The 27,305-nt window shown below is 40.2% G+C and overlaps 1 protein-coding gene across 1 annotated transcript in view; it reads left to right on the forward strand.

Annotated features, from left to right (window-relative positions):
• Positions 1-241: 241 nt before the first annotated feature.
• plpbp (pyridoxal phosphate binding protein) overlaps positions 242-27,305 on the forward strand; it is a 34,194-nt gene continuing 7,130 nt past the window's right edge. The window contains exons 1-7 of the mRNA XM_061902992.1: positions 242-402; positions 7,374-7,481; positions 19,981-20,016; positions 20,095-20,170; positions 21,659-21,799; positions 22,004-22,146; positions 23,984-24,082. Coding sequence (XP_061758976.1) covers positions 313-402; positions 7,374-7,481; positions 19,981-20,016; positions 20,095-20,170; positions 21,659-21,799; positions 22,004-22,146; positions 23,984-24,082 — 693 coding nt within the window. The 5' untranslated portion in view covers positions 242-312. The remainder of the gene's footprint in view (positions 403-7,373; positions 7,482-19,980; positions 20,017-20,094; positions 20,171-21,658; positions 21,800-22,003; positions 22,147-23,983; positions 24,083-27,305) is intronic.

The following is a 27,305-nucleotide window of genomic DNA, read 5'->3' on the forward strand; positions in this document are numbered from 1 at the left end:
GGTTGGTGACAACTGGTGTAAAAATACCACTATGATACAGCTATAAGTCTACTGTGTATAGCTCGTAAAAAAATCCAAATACAGAAACGAGTTTGTGGTACAAAAAATACATTTTCTTGTAAAAAAGAATAATAAAAAAATCGATGGACCATGCAGTCACCGAAATACTCGCGAGAAGGAAGGCATCGGACAACTACATCCATAGGCGGCTTTTGTTTTTTTTGTAATACCTGCTTCCTTTTCCGGTGTTTTTTTTATTTTGAAAGGTGATTGTCGTCACCGTTTACGTCGCACTCGACGTGACGTGGTAGTATGTGGAGAGTAGCAATGTCGGAGGAGCTAGGCAAGTCGCTACGGTCGGTGGTGGAGCGGGTCAACCAGGCGGCCTCGCGGCGGCCCAAGGTAAGACCCGAGCCCGGGAACGACGGTGCTAAACTCCCGCTGACGTCGGCTCCACTCGCCGGTGTGGAAGTCGGTGCTGTGCGCGGCACGATCGGTTATGTAAGGTTGTTAAACAGTAACCTTTGGATGAGAGTGTCGCAACATCAACACTCCTCTACGCATGCTTATTAATATCAATATTACATATTAATTAACAATGATTATTAATTAAAAGTATTTTGACTTTCTGAGATAGTGCAGTGGTGTCCAAAGTGCAGCTCGGGGGCCATTTGGGGAAAATGTCATTCTTAAACGGTCCGCGGCACATTTAGAAAAAAAATAAAATAAATAATAATACTAATAAAATAACCAAAAACAACCTCAAGTTATGATAAAAGAGCGAACATGTAGGGTTTTTTTTAACTGTCATTGCTCAAAAAATAATAAAACTGTATAATCCTAAATAGAATACAAAGTACTTTATTGATCCCTGGGGGAAATTCAACACCACAGTTCGCTCCCAATAAGCAATAATAATATATAAATAATATATAACGTGTATTATATACATCCATTCATCCATTTTCTACCGCTTATTTCCTTTTTGGGGTCGCGGGGGGCACTGGCGCCTATCTCAGCTACAAAAATAACAATTTCCATCCATCCATCCATTTCCTACCGCTTATTCCCTTTTTGGGGTCGCTGGCGCCTATCTCAGCTACAATCGGGCGGGAGGCGAGGTACACCCTGGACAAGTTGCCACCTCGTCGCAGGTAGACAGACAACATTCACACTCACATTCACACACTAGGGCCAATTTAGTGTTGCCAATCAACCTATCCCCAGGTGCATGTCTTTGAAAGTGGGAGGAAGCCGGAGTACCTGGAGGTAACCCACGCATTCACGGGGAGAACATGCAAACTCCACACAGAAAGATCCCGAGCCAGGGATTGAACCCAGGACTGGAGGACCTTTGTATTGTGAGGCAGATGCACTAACCCAGGGGTGTCAAACTCAAATACAGTGTGGGCCAAAATTTAAAACTGAACAAAGCCGCGGGCCAAGGTTGAACAAATTAACCTTTTAGGTGGTAGCGTGTATTGTAGTGTCCCGGAAGAGTTAGTGCTGCAAGGGGGTCTGGGTATTTGTTCTGTTGTGTGACGGTACGGATGTTCTCCCGAAATGTGTTTGTCATTCTTGTTTGGTGTGGGTTCACAGTGTGGCACATATTTGTAACAGTGTTAAAGTTGTTTATACGGCCACCCTCAAGTGTCACCTGTATGGCTGTTGACCAAGTGTGCGTTGCATTCACTTATGAGTGTGTATAAGCCGCTTACATTATGAAGCTGTTTGTATGTAGGATAAGTGGACGTGATGACAGGTTTTAGAGAACGTTAAAGGCAGTGCCTTTAAGGCACGGCCCCCAATATTGTTGTCCGGGTGGAAATCGGGAGCTATTCGGGAGAATGGTTGACCAGGGAGATTTTCGGGAGGGGCACTGAACTTCGGAATTGTCCCGGGAAAATCGGGAGGGTTGGCAAGTATGAATACTAGCTGTGAATGCAGTGTTACAGCGGCACAGCCACAGTATAATACTGGCGGGCCAGTTCTATTGTTAATTTGATATTGCCTCAAGGGCCAAATGAAATTACATGGGCCAGAGTTTGACACCCATGCACTAACCCCTCTGCCACCGTGAAGCCCATATTATATATATATAATATATGAATAATATAAATATATTCTACATTTAAGTGCAGTCAAGGAACATATGCATTATACAGTCTATAATCCTCAACCTTGTCCACATCCACCCCCTTGATAGAAATAGGGGTCGCTGAAGTACTCCTCCTCCTTCCCAGGTCCACAACCAGCTCCTTGGTCTTCGTCACATTGAGCTGGAGGTGGTTCTTTCCTCACCATGTGACAAAGTCCTCCACCAGTGCCCTGTATTCCTCGTCATCACCATCCTCAATACACCCCATTATCGCAGAGTCATCAGAAAACTTCTGAAGGTGGCAGGACTCTGACTGATAGTGGAAATTGGTGGTGTAAATGGTGAAGAGGAGGGGGAAGAGGACTGTACCCTGCGGGGCCCCGGTGTTGCTAACCAGCCTGTCAGTCAGACACACAGTCCTGCAGTTGCACGTACTGTGGTCTGTCAGTCAGGTAATCTACAACCCAAGACACCCAGGTGGCCTCCACTTGCATCTTCTCCAACTTCACACCCAGTAGCCCAGGCCATATAGTATAAATAGCACTGGAGAAGTCAAAAAACATGACCCTCGCACTGCTTGCAGGCTTGTCCAGGTGGGTTTGGGCTCGGTTCAGCAGGTAGATGAAATTGAACTAAAGATTTAAAGGCCTACTGAAATGAGATTTTCTTATCCAAACAGGGATAGCAGGTCCATTCTATGTGTCATACTTGATCATTTCGCGATATTGCCATATTTTTGCTGAAAGGAATTAGTAGAGAACATCCATGATAAAGTGCGCAACTTTCGGTGCTAAGAGAAAAGCCCTGCCTCTGCCGGAAGTCGCAGACGAAGACGTCACATGTTTGATGGCTCTTCACATATTCACATTGTTTTTAATGGGAGCCTCCAACAAAAAGTGCTATTCGGACCGAGAAAACGACAATTTCCCCATTAATTTGAGCGAGGATGAAAGATTCGTGTTTGAGGATATTTAAAGCGACGGACTAGAAAAAAAAAGAACACAATTGCATTGGGATGGATTCCGATGTTTTTAGACACATTTACTAGGATAATTCTGGGAAATCCCTTATCTTTCTATTGTGTTGCTAGTGTTTTAGTGAGTTAAATAGTACCTGATAGTCGGAAGGGTGTCTTGACGCCAGTGTCTCAGGGGAGTCGACGGCAGCTATGGACGGGGCAAGCTCAGCTTTTTCTCCTTTAAGAAGCGACTTTTTAACCACAATTTTCTCACCGAAACTTGCTGGTTGACATTCCGTCGTGTTTCATGTTCGCTTGACTGCGCTCTGATCCATAGTAAATTTTCACCTCCGGGAATTTTAAACAAGGAATCACCCTGTGTTTGTGTGGCTAAAGGCTAAAGCATCCCAACTCCATCTTGCTACTTTGACTTCTCCAATATTAATTGAACAAATTGCAAAAGATTCAGCAACACAGATGTCCAAAATACTGTGTAATTATGCGGTTAAAGCAGACGACTTTTAGCTGTGTGTGCGTCCTAAAAACCCGTGACGTCTTGCGTACACGTCATCATTACACGACGTTTTCAAGACGAAACTCCCGGGAAATTTAAAATTGCAATTTAGTAAACTAAAAAGGCCGTCTTGGCATGTGTTGCAATGTTAATATTTCATCATTGATATATAAACTATCAGACTGCGTGGTGGGTAGTAGTGGGTTTCAGTAGGCCTTTAAGTGTTGAAAGTAAAAATAATATATATTGATATATGACTTATTTTTTTATGACTGGGGGCCTTTTGAATACCGAGACCTTTTAATTATTTTATTATATATATATTTTTTAATCGACATTGCTCAATAAATAATAATGATAATCAATGTTTTTATGTATTATTGACCTATTTAAAGCTCCAATTACTTCCCATCAAATGAACAAATTATTGTATAGTTTTGTGATTTTCTTATTAAACAGTGTTTTGACAAAAAAAGCGCATAAAACATATTTAATATTTAATTTTTAACACTTAAATGACTGAGACCATTTGAGGTCCCCGGGGCCTTGTAGTATTCACCAAAATTGAGGGGAGCATTACAATATATATTTGGTTTGAAAATGAAAAATATCAAAATGGACTAAGTGTGTGGAAAAAGTTTGGACACCCCTAATCTCGCGGGCCGGATCTGGCCCTGGGGCCGTACATTTGACACCCCTGGGCTAGATAATTAATCGATTTTTGATTTCGATTTCAATTATGTCTGCGCACGATCATGTAAATATGAAAATCTGTTGGGGGGAATGATTAATGGGCAAATTCCGTAGCTTGTAACGGTGAAACAGATGAAGAGTGAATGAATGAGTGACTAAAATCGCACGTCTACTAGACGTTTGGGATGTTACCATGGTTACTACTGGTCTGATGCGGAGCTAATGTTAGCGAGCTTTAGATGTTGCAAATGTTTCAGCATGAAGGAGAAAGGAATGTTTGGCCGCACTTTGCATTCTAAAAATCTCTGTGGCTTGTGCAGCCTTTTGAGACACTCGTGATTTAGGGCTATATAAATAAACTTTGATTGATTGTTGTACATATGTGCAATTTTAAAGGCCTACTGAAATGAGATTTTCTTATTCAAACGGGAATAGCAGGTCCATTCTATGTGTCATACTTGTTCATTTCGCGATATTGCCATATTTTTGCTGAAAGAATTTAGTAGAGAACATCGACGATAAAGTTCGCAACCATCGACGATAAAGTTCGCAACTTTAGGTTGCTAATAAAAAAGCCTTGCCTTTAACGGAAGTAGCAGACCATGTGCGCGTGTTGTACGGCTCCTCACATCCTCACATTGTTTATAATGTGAGCCTCTAGCAGCAAGAGCTATTTTGACCAAGAAAGCGACGATTTCCCCGTTAATTTGAGCGAGGATGAAAGATTTGTGGATGAGGAAAGTTAGAGTGAAGCACAAAAAAAAAAAAAGGCGAGGGCAGTGTGAGCGTTTCAGATGTAATTAGACACATTTACTAGGATAAGTCTGGAAGATCTCGTATCTGCTTATTGTTTTAATAGTGTTCTAGTGAGATCCTAAAGTCATACCTCAAAGTCGGATGACTGCGGTGAACGCCAGTGTCTCTGATGTGATCCAAGCTCACAGCTGCCTTTTTTGACAGCTGCTGCAGGACGCATAATCCACTGATGTCTCCGGTAAGAGTCGACTTAATATCACAATTTTCCCATCCAAAAACTCGCTGGTTGACGTAGAGAAACATGTTGGCTTGACCGCTCTGTGTTAAAGCTTCACAACAAACAAAGAAACACTGTTTCAGTTGCTAAAGGCAGCTGCAATCCACCGCTTTCCACCAACAGCATTCTTCTTTGACGTCTCCATTATTAATTGAACAAATTGCAAAAGATTCAGTGTGTTGTCCTGAAGTCAACTGTTAATATTATTTACGTAATTACGTGATAATATTTTTGTGTTACTTGATGATATTTTGTATTAGTAACTGCAATGCTTTAATTTGGAGTTAAAGTTGTTTATATTCATTGTACTTTATAATCGGTAAACAGCAGTTAGATGATGTCACTTCCGCTAAATTACTTCCTGTTGGTTGACTTCCGGTATTTGTTCGAAAGCTAGAAATACATTTTGTGGTCTTCTGTAGTACTTTCTGTTGCCATCCTACACAAAGCGGCGAAGAAGCAATGCCGTAAGGCGTCTTTAATAAGTTAACATGTCAGACACGTTAAAAAAGTGTAATAGTGCCAATATGTTAAATATAATTGTCGAATTAGATACAATGTGTTCAAGTCATTTAGGCCAGTGGTCCCCAACCATCAGGCCGCGGCCCGGTACCGTGGCCCGATTGGTACCGGATCGTTGGCATCGTCTCGTTATCAGATATCCTTCAGGCGCTCATCCTCTCGCCTGCTGGTGTGCTCAGGAACGAAGACACTACCGTGGCCCGATTGGTACCGGGCCGCAGAAGAATTTTTTATAAATTTTTATTAAAAAAAAAAAAATAAAAAAAAAAATATTTTTCATTTTTTTATTTTTTATTAAATCAACATAAAAAACACAATATACACTTACAATTAGTGCACCAACCACAAAAACCTCCCTTTTTCATGACAAAAACGTCCCTTTTTCATGACAAAGAAAAAAAAAAAGGACCCCCCCCATCCCCTCCCGGGCCGCGGGCCAAATTATTAAGCGTTGACCGGTCCGCGGATACAAAAAGGTTGGGGACCACTGCTCTACAACAGTGGTCCCCAACCACCGGGCCGCGGCCCGATTGGTACCGGGCCGCAGAAGAACTTTTTATAAAAAAAAAAAAAATTTTTTTTTTTTTTTTTTTAATCAAATCAACATAAAAAACAAATAGTGCACCAACCACAAAAAACTCCCCTTTTCATTACAAAAACGTCCCTTTTTCATGACAAAGAAGAAAAAAAAAAAAAAAAGAAAAAAAAAAAAGGGAGGTGGGGGGTCGGGAGCAGACGGGAGTCTCCCTCTGCTGGACATTTTCCGACATTACCGTTACATTTTTATATGTCTTTGTAAACGAATATGTACAGAGGCAATAAGTGTGTTGTGTCTCTTTGTTCTTTTCAGTTTTTCACCAACTTGTCTGTGAAGGAATTGTCAAAAGTAAATGGTCAAGCTTACAATGACGTTCTCTTCATTGACTCCGGTTTGGCTTGGTGTTGAGTCGGCGTTTTTACACATCTCACGAGAACACTAAATTCAGCAACTCAGAAGTCCAAAATACTGTGTAATTTTGCGATGAAAAGAGACGACTTTTAGCCGCGAGTGGTGCTGGGCTGATATGTCCCCTCCAACCCGAGACGTCACTAACACGCATGATCTTACGCGTCATCATTCCGCGACGTTTTCAACAAGAAACTCCGCGAGAAATTTAAAATTGCAATTTAGTAAACTAAAAAGGCCGTATTGGCATGTGTTGCAATGTTAATATTTCATCATTGATATATAAACTATTAGACTGCGTGGTCGGTATTAGTGGGTTTCAGTAGGCCTTAAATGCAAGATCTTGCCATATTTGGAGTGTGGTAAAGCGAGAGTGTAGTATGGATACTAATATTAGTTAAGAACAACAATAGGAAACGTTTATTAAACTACATTGTATTGGTTTTTGTCACGTTTTTGTGTATTTATGAACACCGGGATGCAGAGACGGCGGGCAAGTGCCGAAAGGAAGCCCTTTTTATTAGGGAAACAATGCTAACACACAAACAAAGACGTTGAGGTACAAAGCAAAATAATCAAGTCCCGGGACACTTTTTCCTCTGTTTTCAGACGCTACCAGCTGTGCCGCCCCGGCTCGTGGCAGTCAGCAAAACCAAACCCCCGGAGATGGTGGTGGAGGCCTACAGGCAAGGACAGCGGAACTTTGGGGAAAATTATGTGAGTCATCCGTTTAGCCTTCTCGCTGTTTGGCGACACGCTCAAAGTGAACCCAAAAACCGCAACGAGAACACCACCTGTGTTTTGTTTTGATAAATTAATTTTGTGTTTGGTCGAAATAAAAGTTAGCATGCTTACATCAAAGGGCTAGCATTTTGAGCTCATTTTGCAACCGTTCACCTTAGAGTTGTATAACTTGGTATGTGACACTTGTTAACTGCTAGCATGCTAACATTAAAGTGCTAACTTTTTAGCTATTTTTACCCCTTATTCACTCTTATTCCCCAGCCAAACACTTTAGAGTCGTGTTACTTGGTATGTGACACAAGCCAGCTATTATCATACTCTCGTTAACTTGCTAGCATGCTAACATTAAAGTGCTAACTTTTTTAGCTATTTGTACTTTTTTTTTCTCTCTCATATTTCCTGCCATACACCTTAGAGTAATTTTACTTGATATGTGACACAAGTCAACTATTATCATGCTCACGTTCGCTTGCTAGCATGCTAACATTAAAGTGCTAACTTTTTTAGCTATTTGTACTTTTGCTTTTTTTCTCTTATCCACCAGCCACACACCTTAGAGTCGTGTTTTTTGGTATGTGACACAAGCCAACTATTATGCTCACGTTAGCTTGCTAGCATGCTAAAATTAAAGTATTAACTTTTTTTTTTAAATCTATCTGTATCCTTTATTTTCTCTTATTCCCCTGCCATACACCTTAGGGTCACATTACTTGATATGTGACACAAGTCAACTATTATCATGCTCACATTCGCTTGCTAGCATGCTAACATTAAAGTGCTAACTTTTTTAGCTATTTGTACTTTTGCTTTTTTTCTCTTATTCCCCAGCTATACACCTTAGAGTCGTGTTTTTTGGTATGTGACACAAGCCAACTATTATGCTCACGTTAGCTTGCTAGCATGCTAAAATTAAAGTATTAACTTTTTTTTTTAAATCTATCTGTATCCTTTATTTTCTCTTATTCCCCTGCCATACACCTTAGGGTCACATTACTTGATATGTGACACAAGTCAACTATTATCATGCTCAAGTTAGCTTGCTAGCATGCTAACTTTCTGAGCTACCTTTGCTACCGTTTAGCTCAAAGTCATATAACTTGGTATGTGACACTTGTTAACTGTTAGCATGCTAACATTAAAGTGCTAACTTTTTAGCTATTTTTACCCCTTATTCACTCTTATTCCCCAGCCAAACACCTTAGAGTTGTGTTACTTGGTATGTGACACAAGCCAGCTATTATCATACTTTCGTTAACTTGCTAGCATGCTAACATTAAAGTGCTAACTTTTTTAGCTATTTGTACTTTTTTTTTCTCTCTCTCATATTTCCTGCCATACACCTTAGAGTAATTTTACTTGATATGTGACACAATAGCCAACTATTATCATGCTCACGTTAGCTTGCTAGCATGCTAACATTAAAGTGCTAACTTTTTTTAGCTATTTATACTTTTTTTCTCTCTCTCTTATTCCCCGCCATACACCTTAGAGTCGTGTTTCTTGGTATGTGACACAAGCCAACTATTATCATGCGCACGTTAGCTTGCTAGCATGCTAAAATTAAAGTGCTAATTTTTTTTAAATCTATCTGTATCCTTTATTTTCTCTTATTCCCCTGCCATACACCTTAGGGTCACATTACTTGATATGTGACACAAGTCAACTATTATCATGCTCACGTTCGCTTGCTAGCATGCTAACATTAAAGTGCTAACTTTTTTAGCTATTTGTACTTTTGCTTTTTTTTTCTCTTATTCCCTAGCCGTACACCTTAGAGTTGTGTTTTTTGGTATGTGACACAAACCAACTATTATGCTCACGTTAGCTTGCTAGCATGCTAAAATTAAAGTATTGACTTTTTAAAAAATCTATCTGTATCCTTTATTTTCTCTTATTCCCCTGCCATACACCTTAGGGTCACATCACTTGATATGTGACACAAGCCAACTATTATCATGCTCAAGTTAGCTTGCTAGCATGCTAACTTTCTGAGCTACCTTTGCTACCGTTTAGCTCAAAGTCATATAACTTGGTATGTGACACTTGTTAACTGTTAGCATGCAAACGATAGCATGCTAGCAAGCTAACTTAGGCTGGCTAACTTTTTCGTCTAATTTTTGCACTTTTTTCTCTTTTTCCGGAGCCATACATTTTTGTGTGGTATAACTTGGTATATGACACCTGCTGACTGTTATCATGCTATTATTAGCACACATGTTAAGTGTTAGAATTTTTATGTAAACATGGTACTGTTTTACGCTAGCTCTGTGGCTAGTTTTGTACAGTTACACCCGGGCACAGATAGCAGGCCCATCAAAATTTCCACGGGAATTTTCTAGTATACATTAAAATCTCACTTACACGGTACACCGCAAAAATAATAGATAGTAGGAAAAAAAATAACTCACTATCTTCTCTCTCACAATTGAGATTGTGTTTTTTGGGGGGGGGAATATTTTTTCACGTGCTCGCCCTGCACGATACTGATTTTATCTTATATCAGCAGAAATCATACCTACTTGTATTATTTAGTAATGTGGAATGTTGGAAAAGGTTTGATCAAGTGAAATGAGTCAAACAGAGAACAATGGTAGTTATGAGAAAAACTAACCTATTTACTGCTCTACCAACCGGTATAGCTTGGTTGGTAGAGCGGCCGTGCCAGCAACTTGAGGGTTGCAGGTTCGATCCCCGCTTCCGCCATCCCAGTCACTGCTGTTGTGTACTTGGGCAAGACACTTTACCCACCTGCTCCCAGTGCCACCCACACTGGTTTAAATGTAACTTAGATATTGGGTTTCACTATGTAAAGCGCTTTGAGTCACTAGAGAAAAAGCGCTATATAAATATAATTCACTAATTCACTTATCATTGACCGTCCTTAACGGACTTACTGTATGCTGTCTTTGAACTGAATTGAAGTGGAGTGGTAATTGTTTTTAATCACGATAATGCACAGTAAAATGAATGATGCGGACACGTTTGTTTGGTTCATATTGACAAATGTCCCTTTTTATTGTTCAATGATTATTAACTATGTGTAGCTTGTGTGCTATTGTGCGCTTAGCTGCTAATAACATATAGCAGGTGTAGTCAACTGCTGGCCCGCATGCCAAAGTTTTGAATTTGGCCCGCCGAACTCATGACCCAGTAAGTTTAGTTATGCGGACACGTTTGTTACTGGATACTTTCTAAAACTGCCTGGGAGACTTTGTTTGTGTAAGTAATATGCAACTATGATTATTGGATACTTGTTTGTATTGACACATTTCCTGTATCATTGTTCAATGATTATTACCTATGTCTAGTTTGTGTGCTATTGTGTGCTTAGCTGTTGCGTAGCTGCTAAAAACCTATAGCAGACGTAGTCAACTGCCGGCCTGCATGCCACATTCGGCCCGCTAAAGGTTTTAATTTGGCCTACCGAACTTCTGACCCAGTAAGTTGAGTGATGCGGACACGTTTGTTACTGGATACTTTCTAATACTGCCTTGGAGACTTTTTACGTGTAAGTAATATGCAACTATAATTACTAGATACTTGTTTATTTAACAAATGTCCTCTTTTATTGTTCAGAAATTACAAACCCCGTTTCCATATGAGTTGGGAAATTGTTTTAGATGTACATATAAACAGAATACAATGATTTGCAAATCCTTTTCAACCCGTATTCAGTTAAATATGCTACAAAGACAACATATTTGATGTTCAAACTGATAAACCTTTTTTTTTTTGCAAATAATCATCAACTTTAGAATTTGATGTCAGCAACACGTGACAAAGAAGTTGGGAAAAGGTGGCAATAAATACTGATAAAGTTGAGGAATGCTCATCAAACACTTATTGGGAACATCCCACAGGTGTGCAGGCTAATTGGGAACAGGTGGGTGCCATGATTGGGTATAAAAGCAGCTTCAATAAAATGCTAAGTAATTCACAAACAAGGATGGAGTGAGGGTCACCACTTTGTAAGCAAATTGTCGAACAGTTTTACAACAACATTTGTCAACAAGTTATTGCAAGGAATTTAGGGATTTTACCATCTACGGTCCGTAAAATCATCAAAAAGTTCAGAGAATCTGGACAAATCACTGGACAAAAGCAATGATATTGCAGACTTTTGATCCCTCAGGCTGTACTGCATCAAAAACCGACATCAGTGTGTAAAGGATATCACCACATTGGCTCAGGAACCCTTCATAAAACCACTGTCAGTAACTACAGGTGGTCGGTACATCTATGAATACAAGTTAAAGCTCTACTATGCAAAGTCAAACCCATTTATCAACAACACCAAGGAACGCCGCTGGCTTGGCTGGGCCCGGTTTCATCTAAGATGGACTGATGCAAAGTGGAAAGGTGTTCTGTGGTCTGACGAGTCCACATTTCAAATTATATTTGGAAACAGAGGACATGGTGTCCTCCAGAACAAAGAAGAAAATAAACATTTGGATTGTTATAGGCGCAAAGTCCAAAAGCCAGCATCTGTGATGGTATGGGGGTGTATTGATGCCCAAGGCATGGGTAACTTACACATCTGTGAAGGCACCATTAATGCTGAAAGGTCCATACAGGTTTTGGAGCAACATATGTTGTCATCCAAGCAATGTTATCATGGACGCCCCTGCTTATTTCAGCAAGACAAATGTTACAACAGCGTGGCTTCGTAAAAAAAGAGTGCGGGTACTTTCCTGGCCCGCCTGCAGTCCAGACCTGTCTCCCATCGAAAATGTGTGGCGCATTACGAAGCGTAAAACACGACAGCGGAGACCCCGGATTGATGAACGACTGAAGCTCTACATCAGGGGTGTCAAACTCAAATACCGAGTGGGCCAAAATTTTAAACTGAACAAAGCCGCGGGCCAAGGTTGAAAAAAATTAACCTTTTAATAGGGACCCAAACAAGTTTTGCATTGAATATTGAACAAGCGAGACTTATATAACTTTATAATGACATGCAAAATCGAGTTTCAAATAATACTAATAATTTAAAAATAGAAATGACATTTAAAATCAAATTTAAAGACTACTGGTCTGGGTAAGGAGTCAGTTAAATTAGAACAAGTTTTTTCTGCTTTGATTGTTTCAGAGTTGGACATGTGTTCTACTGAGGTGGCAAACTATGATGCGTGTAGTTTATCAAAGCAACAAACAAACAATCGGAAAATTCCCGTCGTATCAATTCCTAGATATGGTCGTAATTATACTAAATGCACAGGGCATAATAAACACAACATTATTAATATTGCTACTACGGATAATTTGATCAAAAATTCCCTGAAACAGCCCACTACCTATAATATAGGTTTTTTAAACATAAGATCATTGTCTCCCAAAACGTTGTTAGTTAATGATATCATCAGAGACAACAATCTTAACGTCATCGGTCTCAGCGAAACCTGGCTTAAACCAAACGACTTTTTTGCGCTAAATGAGGCATGTCCTCCTAACTTTACACATGCGCATATTGCCCGTCCTCTTAAAAGGGGTGGGGGGGTCGCACTAATATACAACGAAAACTTTAACCTTAGTCCTAACATAAATAATAAATATAAATCGTTTGAGGTGCTTACTATGAGGTCTGTCACACCGCTGCCTCTGTGCCTGGCTGTTATCTACCGCCCCCCAGGGCCCTATTCGGACTTTATCAATTAATTCTCAGAGTTTTTTGCTGATCTAGTGACACACGCCGATAATATAATCATAATGGGGGACTTTAATATCCTTATGAATACTCCATCGGACCCACCGTGTGTAACGTTCCAGACTATAATTGATAGCTGTGGTCTCACACAAATAATAAATGAACCCACGCATCGCAACGGTAATACGCTAGACCTAGTGCTTGTCAGGGGTATCACCGTTTCCAAAGTTACGATACTCCCGTATACTAAAGTATTGTCCGATCATTACCTTATAAAATTCGAGGTTCAGACTCATGTTCGGCAAGCTAATAATAATAATAACTGCTATAGCAGCCGCAACATTAATACGGCCACAACGACAACTCTTGCTGACCTACTGCCATCGGTAATGGCACCATTCCCAAAGTATGTGGGCTCTATTGATAACCTCACTAACAACTTTAACGACGCCCTGCGCGAAACCATTGATAACATAGCACCGCTTAAGTTAAAAAAGGCTCCAAAAAAGCGTACCCTGTGGTTTACAGAAGAAACTAGAGCTCAGAAATTATGTAGAAAGCTGGAACGCAAAGGGCGCATGACTAAACTTGAGGTGCACCATCAAGCATGGAGTGATAGTTTAATAACTTATAAACACATGCTTACCTTAGCTAAAACTAAATATTACTCAAATCTCATCCACCGTAATAAAAACGATCCTAAATTTTTGTTTAGTACGGTAGCATCGCTAACCCAACAAGGGACTCCTTCCAGTAGCTCCACCCACTCAGCTGATGACTTTATGCAATTCTTTAGTAAGAAAATTGAAGTCATTAGAAAGGAGATTAAAGACAATGCGTCCCAGCTACAACTGGGTTCTATTAACACAGATACGATTGTATATACGGCGGATACTGCCGTCCAAAATAGTTTCTCTCGTTTTGAGGAAATAACATTAGAGGAATTGTTACAACGTGTAAATGGAATAAAACAAACAACATGTTTACTTGACCCACTTCCTGGGAAACTGATCAAGGAGCTCTTTGTATTATTAGGTCCATCAGTGCTAAATATTATAAACTTATAACTTTCCTCGGGCACTGTTCCCCTAGCATTCAAAAAAGCGATTATTCATCCTCTTCTTAAAAGACCTAACCTCGATCCTGACCTCATGGTAAACTACCGACCGGTGTCTCACCTTCCCTTTATTTCAAAAATCCTCGACAAAAATTGTTGCGGAGCAGTTAAATGAACACTTAGCGTCCAACAATCTATGTGAAACCTTTCAATCCGGTTTCAGGGCAAATCACTCCACGGAGACAGCCCTCGCAAAAATGACTAATGGTCTATTGCTAACGATGGATTCTGATTCGTCATCTATGTTGCTGCTCCTCGATCTTAGCGCTGCTTTCGATACCGTCGATCATAATATTTTATTAGAACGTATCAAAACACGAATTGGTATGTCAGACTTAGCCCTGTCTTGGTTTAACTCTTATCTTACTGATAGGATGCAGTGCGTCTCCCATAAAAATGTGACCTCGGACTACGTTAAGGTAACGTGTGAAGTTCCCCAGGGTTCGGTCCTTGGCCCTGCACTCTTCAGCATCTACATGCTGCCGCTAGGTGACATCATACGCAAATACGGTGTTAGCTTTCACTGTTATGCTGATGACACGCAACTCTACATGCCCCTAAAGCTGACCAACACGCCGGATTGTAGTCAGCTGGAGGCGTGTCTTAATGAAATTAAACAATGGATGTCCGCTAACTTTTTGCAACTCAACGCCAAAAAAACGGAAATGCTGATTATCGGTCCTGCTAGACACCGACCTCTATTTAATAATACAACTCTAACATTTGACAACCAAACAATCAAACAAGGCGACTCGGTAAAAAATCTGGGTGTTATCTTTGACCCAACTCTCTCCTTTGAGTCACACATTAAAAGCGTTACTAAAACGGCCTTCTTTCATCTCCGTAATATCGCTAAAATTCGCTCCATTCTGTCCACTAAAGACGCTGAGATCATTATCCATGCGTTTGTTACGTATCGCCTCGATTACTGTAACGTATTATTTTCGGGTCTCCCCATGACTAGCATTAAAAGATTACAGTTGGTACAAAATGCGGCTGCTAGACTTTTGACAAGAACAAGAAAGTTTGATCACATTACGCCTGTACTGGCTCACTTGCACTGGCTTCCTGTGCACTTAAAATGTGACTTTATGGTTTTACTACTTACGTATAAAATATTACACGGTCTAGCTCCATCCTATCTTGCCGATTGTATTGTACCATATGTCCCAGCAAGAAATCCGCGTTCAAAGGACTCCGGCTTATTAGTGATTCCCAAAGCCAAAAAAAAGTCTGCGGGCTATAGAGCGTTTTCCGTTCGGGCTCGAGTACTCTGGATTGCCCTCCCGGTAAAAGTTCGAGATGCCACCTCAGTGGAAGCATTTAAGTCTCACCTTAAAACTCATTTGTATACTCTAGCCTTTAAATAGACTCCCTTTTTAGACCAGTTGATCTGCCGTTTCTTTTCTTTTTCTCCTATGTCCCACTCTCCCTTGTGGAGGGGGTCCGGTCCGATCCGGTGGCCATGTACTGCTCGCCTGTGTATCGGCTGGGGACATCTCTGCGCTGCTGATCCGCCTCCGCTTGGGATGTTTTCCTGCTGGCTCCGCTGTGAACGGGACTCTCGCTGCTGTGTTGGATCCGCTTTGGACTGGACTCTTGCGACTGTGTCGGATCCATTATGGATTGAACTTTCACAATATCATGTTAGACCCGCTCGACATCCATTGCTTTCCTCCTCTCCAAGGTTCTCATAGTCATCATTGTCACCGACGTCCCACTGGGTGTGAGTTTTCCTTGCCCTTATGTGGGCCTACCGAGGATGTCGTAGTGGTTTGTGTTGTGGTTTGTGCAGCCCTTTGAGACACTAGTGATTTAGGGCTATATAAGTAAACATTGATTGATTGATTGAAATAGAAATTGAATGCCTCTTTTCTATTTGCAGCCTTCTCAGGTAAATATCAAAATCAACTTTTCTTACAGGCTAATAATACACTGTTATATTGTAGCATCCAGGAAGAGGTAGTACTGCAAGGGTTTCTGTGTATTTGTTCTGTTGTGTTTATATTGTGTTACAGTGCAGATGTTCTCCCGAAATATGCTTGTCATTCTCGTTTAGTGTTGGTTAACAGTGTCTATACGGCCACCCTCAGTGTGACCTGTACGGCTGTTGACCAAGCTTGCATTGCATTAGCGTGTGTGTGTAAAAGCCACATATATCATGTGACTAGGCCGGCACGCTGTTTCTATGTAGGAATAGCGGACGTGACGAAAGGTTTTAGAGGACGCTTGAGGCAGTGCTTTTAAGGCACGCCCCCAATATTGTTGTCCAGGTGGGAATCGGGAGAAATTTGGGAGAATGGTTGCCCCCTGTGATTTTCGTGAGGGGCACTGAAATTTGGGAGTCTCCTTGGAAAATCAGGGGGGGGGGGGTTTAGCAAGTATGAGTATTAGCGGTGTAACAGCGACACCGCCGCTGTATAATACCGGCGGGCCAGCTCTAATGTTAATTTCATATTGCCTCAAGGGCCAAATGGAAATACACGGCGGGCCATATTTGGCCCGCGGGCCAGAGTTTGACACCCATGCTCTACATAAAACAAGAATGGGAAAGAATTCCACTTTCAAAGCTTCAACAATTAGTTTCCTCAGTTTTGAATAAGGGTTGAAAAGGATTTGCAAATCATTGTATTCCGTTTATATTTACATTTAACACAATTTCCCAACTCATATGGAAACGGGGTTTGTACTATGCCTCTATAATTATTAGATTCTTGTTTATATTGACAAATTTCCTGTTTTATTGTTCAATGATTGTTACCTATATCTAACTTGTGTGCTATTGTGTGCTTAGCTGTTGTGTAGCTGCTAATAACCTATGACAGGCGTATTAAAATACCAGACCGTACGCCTCATCCGGCCCGCCAAAGCTTTTAATTTGGCCCGCCGAACATCGCCCAAATAGGCTTTTTTAAATTTCAATTAGCTTTGTTAATGTATGCAGTACTCCCGCCACCCCGCAGGGGCAACAGTGAGGCTTATGTTTCACAACGAAGCAGGAATTAGGTGATTAGAAGAAGACGGCACTATTGACCCTGAAAAAATTTAAACAAATTGCAGGAATCAGACTTTTATTAGTGACTGGACAACAAAATGTGAATCTTTTGAAATTGCTGACTTCCTGATGGCTTCTGTATTCTTGTTGTTTTTGTTGGCTGATTAACTTTTGCAATCAAAGCTCGTTTAATACATGTAGCGCTGAATTTGACCAGTGGAGGGCGATGACGCTACAGCTCAGGTGTGTCGCGCTGCATGTGTGCAATGTTTGATGTGGATGTTAATTTCCATATACAAATGTAGTAAATTGTGTAAATGTATAAACACTAAACCTTCTATTTAATTTATGTAAAATACACAATAGATGTTATACTTTTGTTTTATGTTTATAGTATCTATCCTGCAAACCAAAATGAAGGAAGACATGGAAAGAAATACAACTGAGGAAGGAAAATAATTGAAAAGAAGGAACATCACTCATTAACAAAAGTTCTGGAGCTTCTGTTTCATCATGATGTTAACTATCTGTCTAGCTGCACACGCTGGAAACAACATACAGTGTGAAAGCAAACATCCACAATTCGATGTCCGGCCCCTGAGCTCTTGGTCCTTTGAAACTGCGGCCCTCTTTTGTCATGTGCAAACCCCGTTTCCATATGAGTTGGGAAATTGTGTTAGATGTAAATATAAACGGAATACATCCATCCATCCATCCAATTTCTACCGCTTATTCCCTTTGGAGTCGCGGGGGGCGCTGGTGCCTATCTCAGCTACAATCGGGCAGAAGGCGGTGTACACCCTGGACAGGTTGCCACCTCATCACAGGACCAACACAGATAGACAGACAACATTCACACTCACATTCACACACTAGGGCCAATTTAGTGTTGCCAATCAACCTATCCCCAGATGCATGTCTTTGGAGGTGGGAGGAAGCCAGAGTACCCGGAGGGAACCCACGCAGTCACGGGGAGAAGCAAACTCCACACAGAAAGATCCTGAGCCCGGGATTGAACCCAGGACTACTCAGGACCTTCGTATTGTGAGGCAGACGCACCTACCCCTCTTCCACCGTGCTGTCGAAACGGAATACAATGATTTGCAAATCCTTTTCAACCCATATTCAATTGAATGCACTACAAGGACAAGATATTTGATGTTCAAACTCATAAACTTTTTTTTTTTTTTTTGCAAATAATACTTAAGGTAACTTAGAAGTTCACTTCTGCAACATGTGCCAAAGTAGTTGGGAAAGGGCATGTTCACCACTGTATTACATCACCTTTTCTTTTAACAACACTCAATAAACGTTTGGGAACTGAGGAAACTAATTGTTGAAGCTTTGAAAGTGGAGTTCTTTCCCATTCTTGTTTTATGTAGAGCTTCAGTCGTTCAACAGTCCGGGGTCTCCGCTGTCATATTTTACATTTTCGATGGGAAACAGGTCTGGACTGCAGGCGGGCCAGGAAAGTACCCGCCCTCTTTTTTTTACGAAGCCACGCTGTTGTAACATGTGCTGAATGTGGCTTGGCATTGTCTTGCTGAAATAAGCAGGGGCGTCAATGAAAAAGACAGTGCTAAGATGGCAGCATATGTTGTTCCAAAACCTGTATGTACCTTTCAGCATTAATGGTGCCTTCGCAGATGTGTAAGTTACCCATGCCTTGGGCACTAATGCACCCCCATACCATCACAGATGCTGGCTTTTGAACTATGCGTCGCTAACAGTCTGAATGGTTCGCTTCCCCTTTGGTCCGGATGACACGATGTCGAATATTTCCAAAAACAATTTGAAATGGGGACTCATCAGACCACAGAACACTTTCCCACTTTGCATCAGTCCATCTTAGATGATCTCGGGCCCAGAGAAGCCGGCGGCGTTTCTGGATCTTGTTTATAAATGGCTTTCGCTTTGCATAGTAGAGCTTTAACTTGCACTTACAGATGTAGCGACCAACTGTATTTAGTGACAGTGGTTTTTTGAAGTGTTCCTGAGCCCATGTGGTGATATCCTTTAGAGATTGATGTCGGTTTTTGATACAGTGCGATCTGAGGGATCGAAGGTCACGGTCATTCAATGTTGGTTTCCGGCCATGCCGCTTACGTGGAGTGATTTCTCCAGATTCTCTGAACCTTTTGATGATATTATGGACCGTAGTTGTTGAAATCCCTAAATTTCTTGCAATTGCACTTTGAGAAACGTTGTTCTTAAACTGTTTGACTATTTGCTCACGCAGTTGTGGACAAAGGGGTGTACCTCGCCCCATCCTTTCTTGTGAAAGACTGAGCATTTTTTGGGAAGCTGCTTTTATACCCAATCATGGCACCCACCTGTTCCCAATTAGCCTGCACACCTGGGGGATGTTCCAAAAATGTTTGATGAGAATTCCTCAACTTTATCAGTATTTATTGCAACCTTTTCCATTTTCTTTGTCACTTGTTGCTGGAATCAAATTCTAAAGTTAACGATTATTTGCAAAAAAAATGTTTTTTAATCAGTTTGAACATCAAATATGTTGTCTTTGTAGAGCATTCAATTGAATATGGGTTAAAAAAGGATTTGCAAATCATTGTATTCCGTTTATATTTACATTTAACACAATTTCCCAACTCATTTGGAAACGGTGTTTGTAAACAAACAATAATAGTTATTTGTGGTAAATGGACAATCTTTTCCTAATCTCCAAACTGCAATATTCGCTTCTCGCCACCAGGTGAACGAGCTCGTGGACAAAGCCTCAGACCCTGTGGTGAGCGGATGTATTTTTTTTTAGATCAAGCTGGTCGTTTTCTTGTCAAATACGGATCTAATAATCTTCCCTTTTTAGATTTTAGATTCCTGCCCGGAAATCAAGTGGCATTTCATCGGTCATCTACAGAAGAATAACGTCAACAAACTTTTGGGTGAGTGAATGTGGGGAAAATGTGCATAAACCGCCTGTTTTTTTTAACGCTGTGGGAAAGACAACACATATGTTTAGGAATACAATTCTTATGTCATTCCTTTATATGACACCGAAAAACCTTATTTTCCGAGCCGGTATTTAAGCCGCACCCAACAAATTTCACAAGAAAATATTTTTTCCCATATATTAGCAGCACCCGACTATAATCCACAGATATATATGTTATGAAATGAGTTATTTACACAGAAAGATTATGTAAATGTTAATTTACATACTGTTGCGTCTGACCAGTCTCCCTCTCAGAGAAATTTAAATCACCGGTCAATCCCATGTTCTTTAGATGACATATAAGCTGAGTAAGAAGGATCATCGAGACAGAATAGGAATATTATCAAGTTTTACTAAAGCTTTAGGAGACCAGCCCACACCAATGCGGTCATACCGGCATCTTGAAATGGTCTAACATTCAAACGGGAAAGGAGAAATTATTGAATACGAAAACAGCCCCCACCCTTTCCCTCTTCTCCAACATTGATAAAATAAAGAGGGGGATGCATCTCTCCCACATTCCAATCCCTCAAGGAACTACACAGACTTCTGCGGACACAAGATGCAAGCATAGAAAGAGTAGAAATGGAATAATACTAGCTGCTTTAAACATGACTCTGAATAAAGAAATAACTTTTAAACATATACATTCTCCACAACACTTTCATTGTTTCCAAACGGTGTCAGTAACAAGGCAGTAAAACGGCCAATCAAACAAAAAAAGTCATCATCATGGACCCACTACCTGCGGAAGCCAGCTCTCCAATCAGCTAAACAAACTCAATAACTTCACAGTGACATTTTGGTGAATTTACTGAGGGATTTGTGTAACAGAAACAATACAAAATTAATGCCATTTTAAGTAAGTAAATAATATTAACACAGATACTGTTAGCATATTAGCTAATGCTAACACATGGGATTGTTTAGTGAGTAAAAAATGTTTTAGTTCTATTGTAAAACTCACAAATGTTGCTTGAAGTGATGAATGTATGAGTAGAAACGCTACGGGACAACTATTAGACGGCACTTATACTTCCAGTTAAAAGCACAAAACAGAAAGTACATTTTAGCCTCGCAACTCGTCCAAAACATGGCGCCATAACACATACAATCACACACCTTTGCAGTGTCTGTCAGTATTACATGGAAAGTATTTGTTGAAAACAAAACATTATGGCCGTTAGCCAAGAAAAATCCATAAATTAGCCATACCTTTGTATTAAGCTTGTGGGGGTGGGGAAGCGGCTTTTAGTCCGGAAAATACGGTCGTCGCTTTTTTGAAAAGGACATTCTACAGGTGTTTCGCTGAAACCGTTTGCAACATGTATTCCCCCACCCTGCTGCATCCTCTTATGCCCTGGCAGACCAGGTGCGTGTGAGCTGTGACGAGCGACATTTCTTACCAATTGAACACGTTTGGTTTCTCGCTCTGCAGGCGTGCCCAACCTGTTCCTGGTGGAGACGGTGGACTCGGCGAAACTGGCCGACAAGGTCAACAGCTCGTGGCAGCGCATCAGGGGAGCGAGCACGCAGAGGTTAAAGGTCATGGTGCAGCTCAACACCAGCGGCGAACAGAGTTAGTGTTTTAAACGGGCACAGATTAGGGCTGGGCGACTAAACGATATCAAGATTTTCCGTAAGTCATGCAAAATATCAGTAATTACCGATTTGGACCAATACAGAACACTGATATCGTGATGCGGTTTTGAGCCGTGTCGCCCAGCCCTCCCCCCGTAGCAGATAGACAGGTGTGTGTTGACGTGTGCGTGCGCGGCTGCAGGTAAACACGGCCTCCCACCGGAGCAGACGGTGGACACGGTCCAGCACATCGTGTCCCAATGCTCCGCCCTGCAGTTCTTGGGACTGATGACCATCGGGCGCTACGGCTACAACCTCACCCTCGGCCCAAATCCAGACTTCCAGGTAAAAAAAAAAAGAAAACCACCCTTTTTAATCAGAGTGCGTGTCAACACATTTGAATACTTCCAACTTTTCAATTCAGAGAACTTGTACGTTATATTCTGTCAATTTACTACATTCCTGAAATGAATTATTTTAGTGTGTTTATTCATTTTGTCTTCCCGAGATGTTGCTCTTTAGCCTTATTTGAACTTTATATCAAATCCTTTTTGCACCATATTCTTATTTGTTGAGATGCGCTCATAATAAGTCCGCAATGCACACTTGGAATGTATTCACTCATATTAATATACTGTATAATAGTGATGTGGCCCTGCGATGAGGTGGCGACTTGTCCAGGGTGTACGCTGCCTTCCGCCCGATTGTAGCTGAGATAGGCGCCAGCGCACCCTGCGACCCCGAAAGGGAATAAGCGGTAGAAAATGGATGGATGGATAGTGATGTGTTGGAGTGTGTGGCACACTCACTTGCTGTATTGACACCGCGACAATACTGATAAATGACTAATAAGTAAATATATATTCATGTATTTATTTACAAAAAACAATGAAGTTGGCACGTTGTGTAAATCGTAAATAAAAACAGAATACAATGATTTGCAAATTATTTTCAACTTCTTTTTTTTTTTTTTTTTTTTTGTCCTGTCCAGCTTCACAGGCAAATCATATAGTTGATGTTGATGCCCATATCGGCTGTTCAGATTTACTTTACAAAAGAGAAGTGTAGGATACTTCTCTTGTTGCCTTATTTGAATTTGATTTTATTAAATGTATTTATATTATCATTCGGTGCAGCCGGGCCGGAGCAGGAGGGGATAGAAAGAGAAAAAAAGGAAGACAGAGGGGGAAATTGTGGGGATAAGAGGGGGATTAGACAGAGAGACAAAAACAACAACAGCAAATACAACAACAATAGAACAACACCAGCACATACAATATGTACAAATATGATCGTAAAAGTGATAGCAAATAAGCTGTTAGTGAAATAAATAATAATATAGTAATGAAAATGAGCATTTTTACACTAAAACTGGAGCAATACAAATACCAATAGAAAAAGCGATATTGATCATGAACAAAACCAATAGTCTACCTCTATTATCAACAATACAGTTGTTCAAATGCAACAATACGTATACATAATGATAGCTAGAAAGATTTTCAACTTATATTCAATTGAGTAAAGACAAGATACTGAATGTTGGAACTGAGCAACTTAATTTTTGTTTGGAAATAATCATTAACTTGGCATTTAATGGCAAAAAAGTTGTCACAGTGGCATTTTTACCACTGTGTTACATGGTCTTTCCTTTTAACAACACTCAGTAAACGTGTGGGAACTGAGGAGACCAATTTTTGAAGCTTCTCAGGTGGAATTCTTTCCCATTCTTGCTTGATGTGCAGCTTAAGTTGTTCAACAGTCCGGGGTCTCCATTGTGGTATTTTATGCTTCATAATGCGCCATAAATTTTCAATGGGTGACAGGTCTGGACTACAGGCGACCTGTCTGTAGTCCAGTCTATTACCCGCAGTCTTTTACTACGAAACCACGCTGTTGTAACATGTGCAGAATGTGGTTTGGCATTGTCTTGCTGAAATAAGCAGGGGCGGCCATGATAACGTAGCTTGGATGGCAACATTTTATATAACATATGTTGGTCCAAAACCTGTATGTAACTTTCAGGATTAATTAATGGTGCCTTCGCAGATGTGTAAGTTACCCATGCCTTGGGCACTAATGCACCTCCACACCATCCCAGATGCTGGCTCATGTTAAAGTTTAAAAATGATAATAATTTGGAGATAAGATTATCCGATATTAACGTTGACTTTGCTTGTAGATGCTTCTGAGTCGGCGGCAGGAAGTCTGTGACAATCTGAAGCTGACGCTACAGGAAGTGGAGCTCAGCATGGGCATGTCCACAGATTTTGAACACGCGGTGAGTATCATCCTCTTCTTTTTGATGTACTGTACTTGCAGTTGTACTGGGAAGTACAAAACCCGAAACCAGTGAAGTTGGCACATTGTGTATATGGTGAATAAAAACAGAATACAATGATTTGCAAATTCTGTTCAACCTACGTTCAATTGAATAGACTGAAAATACAATATACAAGGCATGTGATTTTTCCGTCTTTTTTAATCTTGGGGGGGGATGATCTTCCTTTTTTCCGACCCTAAGTCAAGATTCGTTTACTTGCCGATTCGTCTTTTGTAATCGGGAAGTAGCTTATATTGCGCCGTAGTTGATTGGTCGATATGTTCCTTGTGACCAATCAGGACATCTGTTATGAATGATGACGTTATTAGTAAACGATGTCGGTTCTCGAGAGAAAGGATGCTTCACGAGTAAAAGAAATTGATAAACATGTCAAAAATAAGTTTCGATGGGACTGGATGGAAAGGGAACTTACTGATGCGGTTGGGAAGAAGGAAGTTACGACTTTGTTCTGCGATTTTTTTTGGAAAATCGATCATCCCGGAAAAGTTTTGTGTACGTGGTGTCATGATAATATTGACTATGGATCACGAGGTTTCAAGGCTTTGGAAGTACATGCGAAACGCCAAAAACATATGAAACAACTTGAAGCAAGGAAAACAAACTTTTCACTAGCTGGTACTTTTGGACGTCAACCAAAAGTGAGCAAACTTTACGGACTTCATCCTTTGTTTACATCGACAACTGCCGTAGACATCGAGAGGAAAGCTCAACCCAAAGAACCCACTTCAGTTGCAGACAGGGTAGTTAATAATGAGGTAAGCTAAAAGATATTTGCTTGCGAAATACGCATGTTTGTTTCAAATGATAACCAATTATTGCTTTGCGAAATATAAATGGGTTTTTCTAAAAATAAAAAGCCACGTGAAAATATATTATGAAATTACAGAAATTCAAAGAGTTCCATTATTGATTCCAGTTAACAATTTATTTGAAATAAATTTGCTTATAATACTATTTTGTAATATTAAGTTGTTATGTAGTCTCTTGAAACAATATTGTCAGTGGTGTAACAATTTTAAAGGTAAATATTTTCCCACTTGTTTCATGCAATATGTCAGGGTCCTCACATTATTATTATTTCCTATTTTCAAATATGAGTAAACAATACTAAACAAGTTTAATTATTTTCATAAATGTATATCCTATTTTGGCAAAAAGAATGAAATGTTTACATTTGGTATTTTGTTATATTTATAACTAAACTTGTAGGCAATTAGGCATATACATTAAAACTGTGAATTGTTATTAGTGGTTTTGTATTTTACAATTAATGCTACTTTCTGATAGCATATATCATGTAATAGTCTTAACTTTAAAATATATTTTGTATAATAATAAATCTTGGCAAACCTGTTACACCACTGATCATTTTTTTACCCCATATCTACAATATCTGACTAATAGTAATGATAGAATGATTTCAAATATGAAAGGAAATTTTATTTCAGAGCAATCTGCTTATTACCAAAACCTAGGCAAATTTTGAGAATGACCCATATTGTGTATTCGAATGTGTTTGTCAATGATTGCATGATTGTTTAAGCTTGTTGTTCTTTAGTTAATGTTGTATTAAATTGGTGAAAAACCGGGAGCTTCGGGGGGCGTTGCCCCCCTTGTCCCCCCACCAGGGCACCCGAGACCCCCGGAAATTTTTTCAGTCTTTTTCATTGTGGTCAAATCACATGCCTGAATATACTTAATGTTCGAAGTGGAAAACTTTGTTTTGCAAATATTAGCTCATTTGTAATTTGATGCCTACAAAATGTTTCAAAATAGCTGGCACAAGTGGCAAAAAAGACTGAGAAAGCCGAGGAATGCTCATGAAACACCTATTTGGAACATCCCACAGGTTAACAGGCTAATTGGGAACAGGTGGGTGCCATGATTGGGTACAAAAGCAGCTTCCATGAAATGCTCAGTCATTCACAAACAAAGATGGGGCGAGGGTCACCACTTTGTGAAAGATTGTATGAGCAAATCGTCCAACAGTTTAAGAACAACATTTCTCAACGAGCTATTGCAAGGAATTTAGGGATTTCACCATCTATGGTCCGTAATATCATCAAAAGGTTCAGAGAATCTGGAGAAATCACTGCACTTGAGCGATGGTATTATGGACCTTGGATCTCTCAGGCGGTACTGCATCAAAAGGCGACATAAGTGTGTTAAGGATATCACCACATGGGCTCAGGAACACCTCAGAACTCCACTGTCAGTAACTACAGTTGGTCGCGACATTTGTAAGTGCAAGTTAAAACTCTACTATGCAAAGCCAAAGCCATTTATCAACAACACCCAGAAACACTGCGGGCTTCGCTGGGCCAGAGCTCATCAAAGATGGACTGATGCAAAGTTGAAAAGTGTTCTGTGGTCTGACGAGTCCACATTTCAAATTGTTTTTGGAAACTGTGACCCTCCGGGCCAAAGAGGAAAAGAACCGGGTACTAGACTGGCCTGCCAGTAGTCCAGACCTGTCTCCCATTGAAAATGTTTGGCCCAAAATGAAGCCTAAAATACCACAAAGGAGACCCCGGACTGTTGAACAACGTAAGCTGCACATCAAGCAAGAATGGAAAAGAAATTCACCTGAAAAGCTTCAAAAATGGTTTTCTCAGTTCCCAAACGTTAACTGGGTGTTGTTAAAAGGAAAGGCCATGTAACAAAGTGGTAAAAAATGCCCCTGTGCCAACTTTTTTGCTATGTTGATGCCTATAAATTCTAGGTAAATAATTATTTTTTTAAAAATAGTTTCTCTTTTCAAAAATTAGATATCTTGTCTTTGCAATCTACTCAATTGGTTATAAGTTGCAAAGAATTTGCAAATCATTGTAGTTTTTTATTTATTTACCATTTACACAACGTGCCAACTTCACTGGTTAGGGTTTTGTACATACCGTTGTACTGGGAAGTACATGCAGTAGTACTACAAGGGCTGGAGTTATAAGAGTGATAGAAGTGATTGGCAGGTGTTTTGGCGCCATCAGATCCCTCAATCTAAGAGTCGCCACCAGATGGCAGTCAAGTAAATGTTAGTATGCTGGATATGGACGGACTAAATTTTGTTAAGGTAGTAAGGTGAAGTGAAGAAAAATGTTTCCTCATTAATATTTAAAGAAATTAAAAAAGAAAAGAAAAATGTTAAAAAATATATATAATTTCT

The sequence above is a fragment of the Nerophis ophidion genome, linkage group LG06, assembly GCF_033978795.1.
Source record: "Nerophis ophidion isolate RoL-2023_Sa linkage group LG06, RoL_Noph_v1.0, whole genome shotgun sequence".
Taxonomy (NCBI): domain Eukaryota; kingdom Metazoa; phylum Chordata; class Actinopteri; order Syngnathiformes; family Syngnathidae; genus Nerophis; species Nerophis ophidion.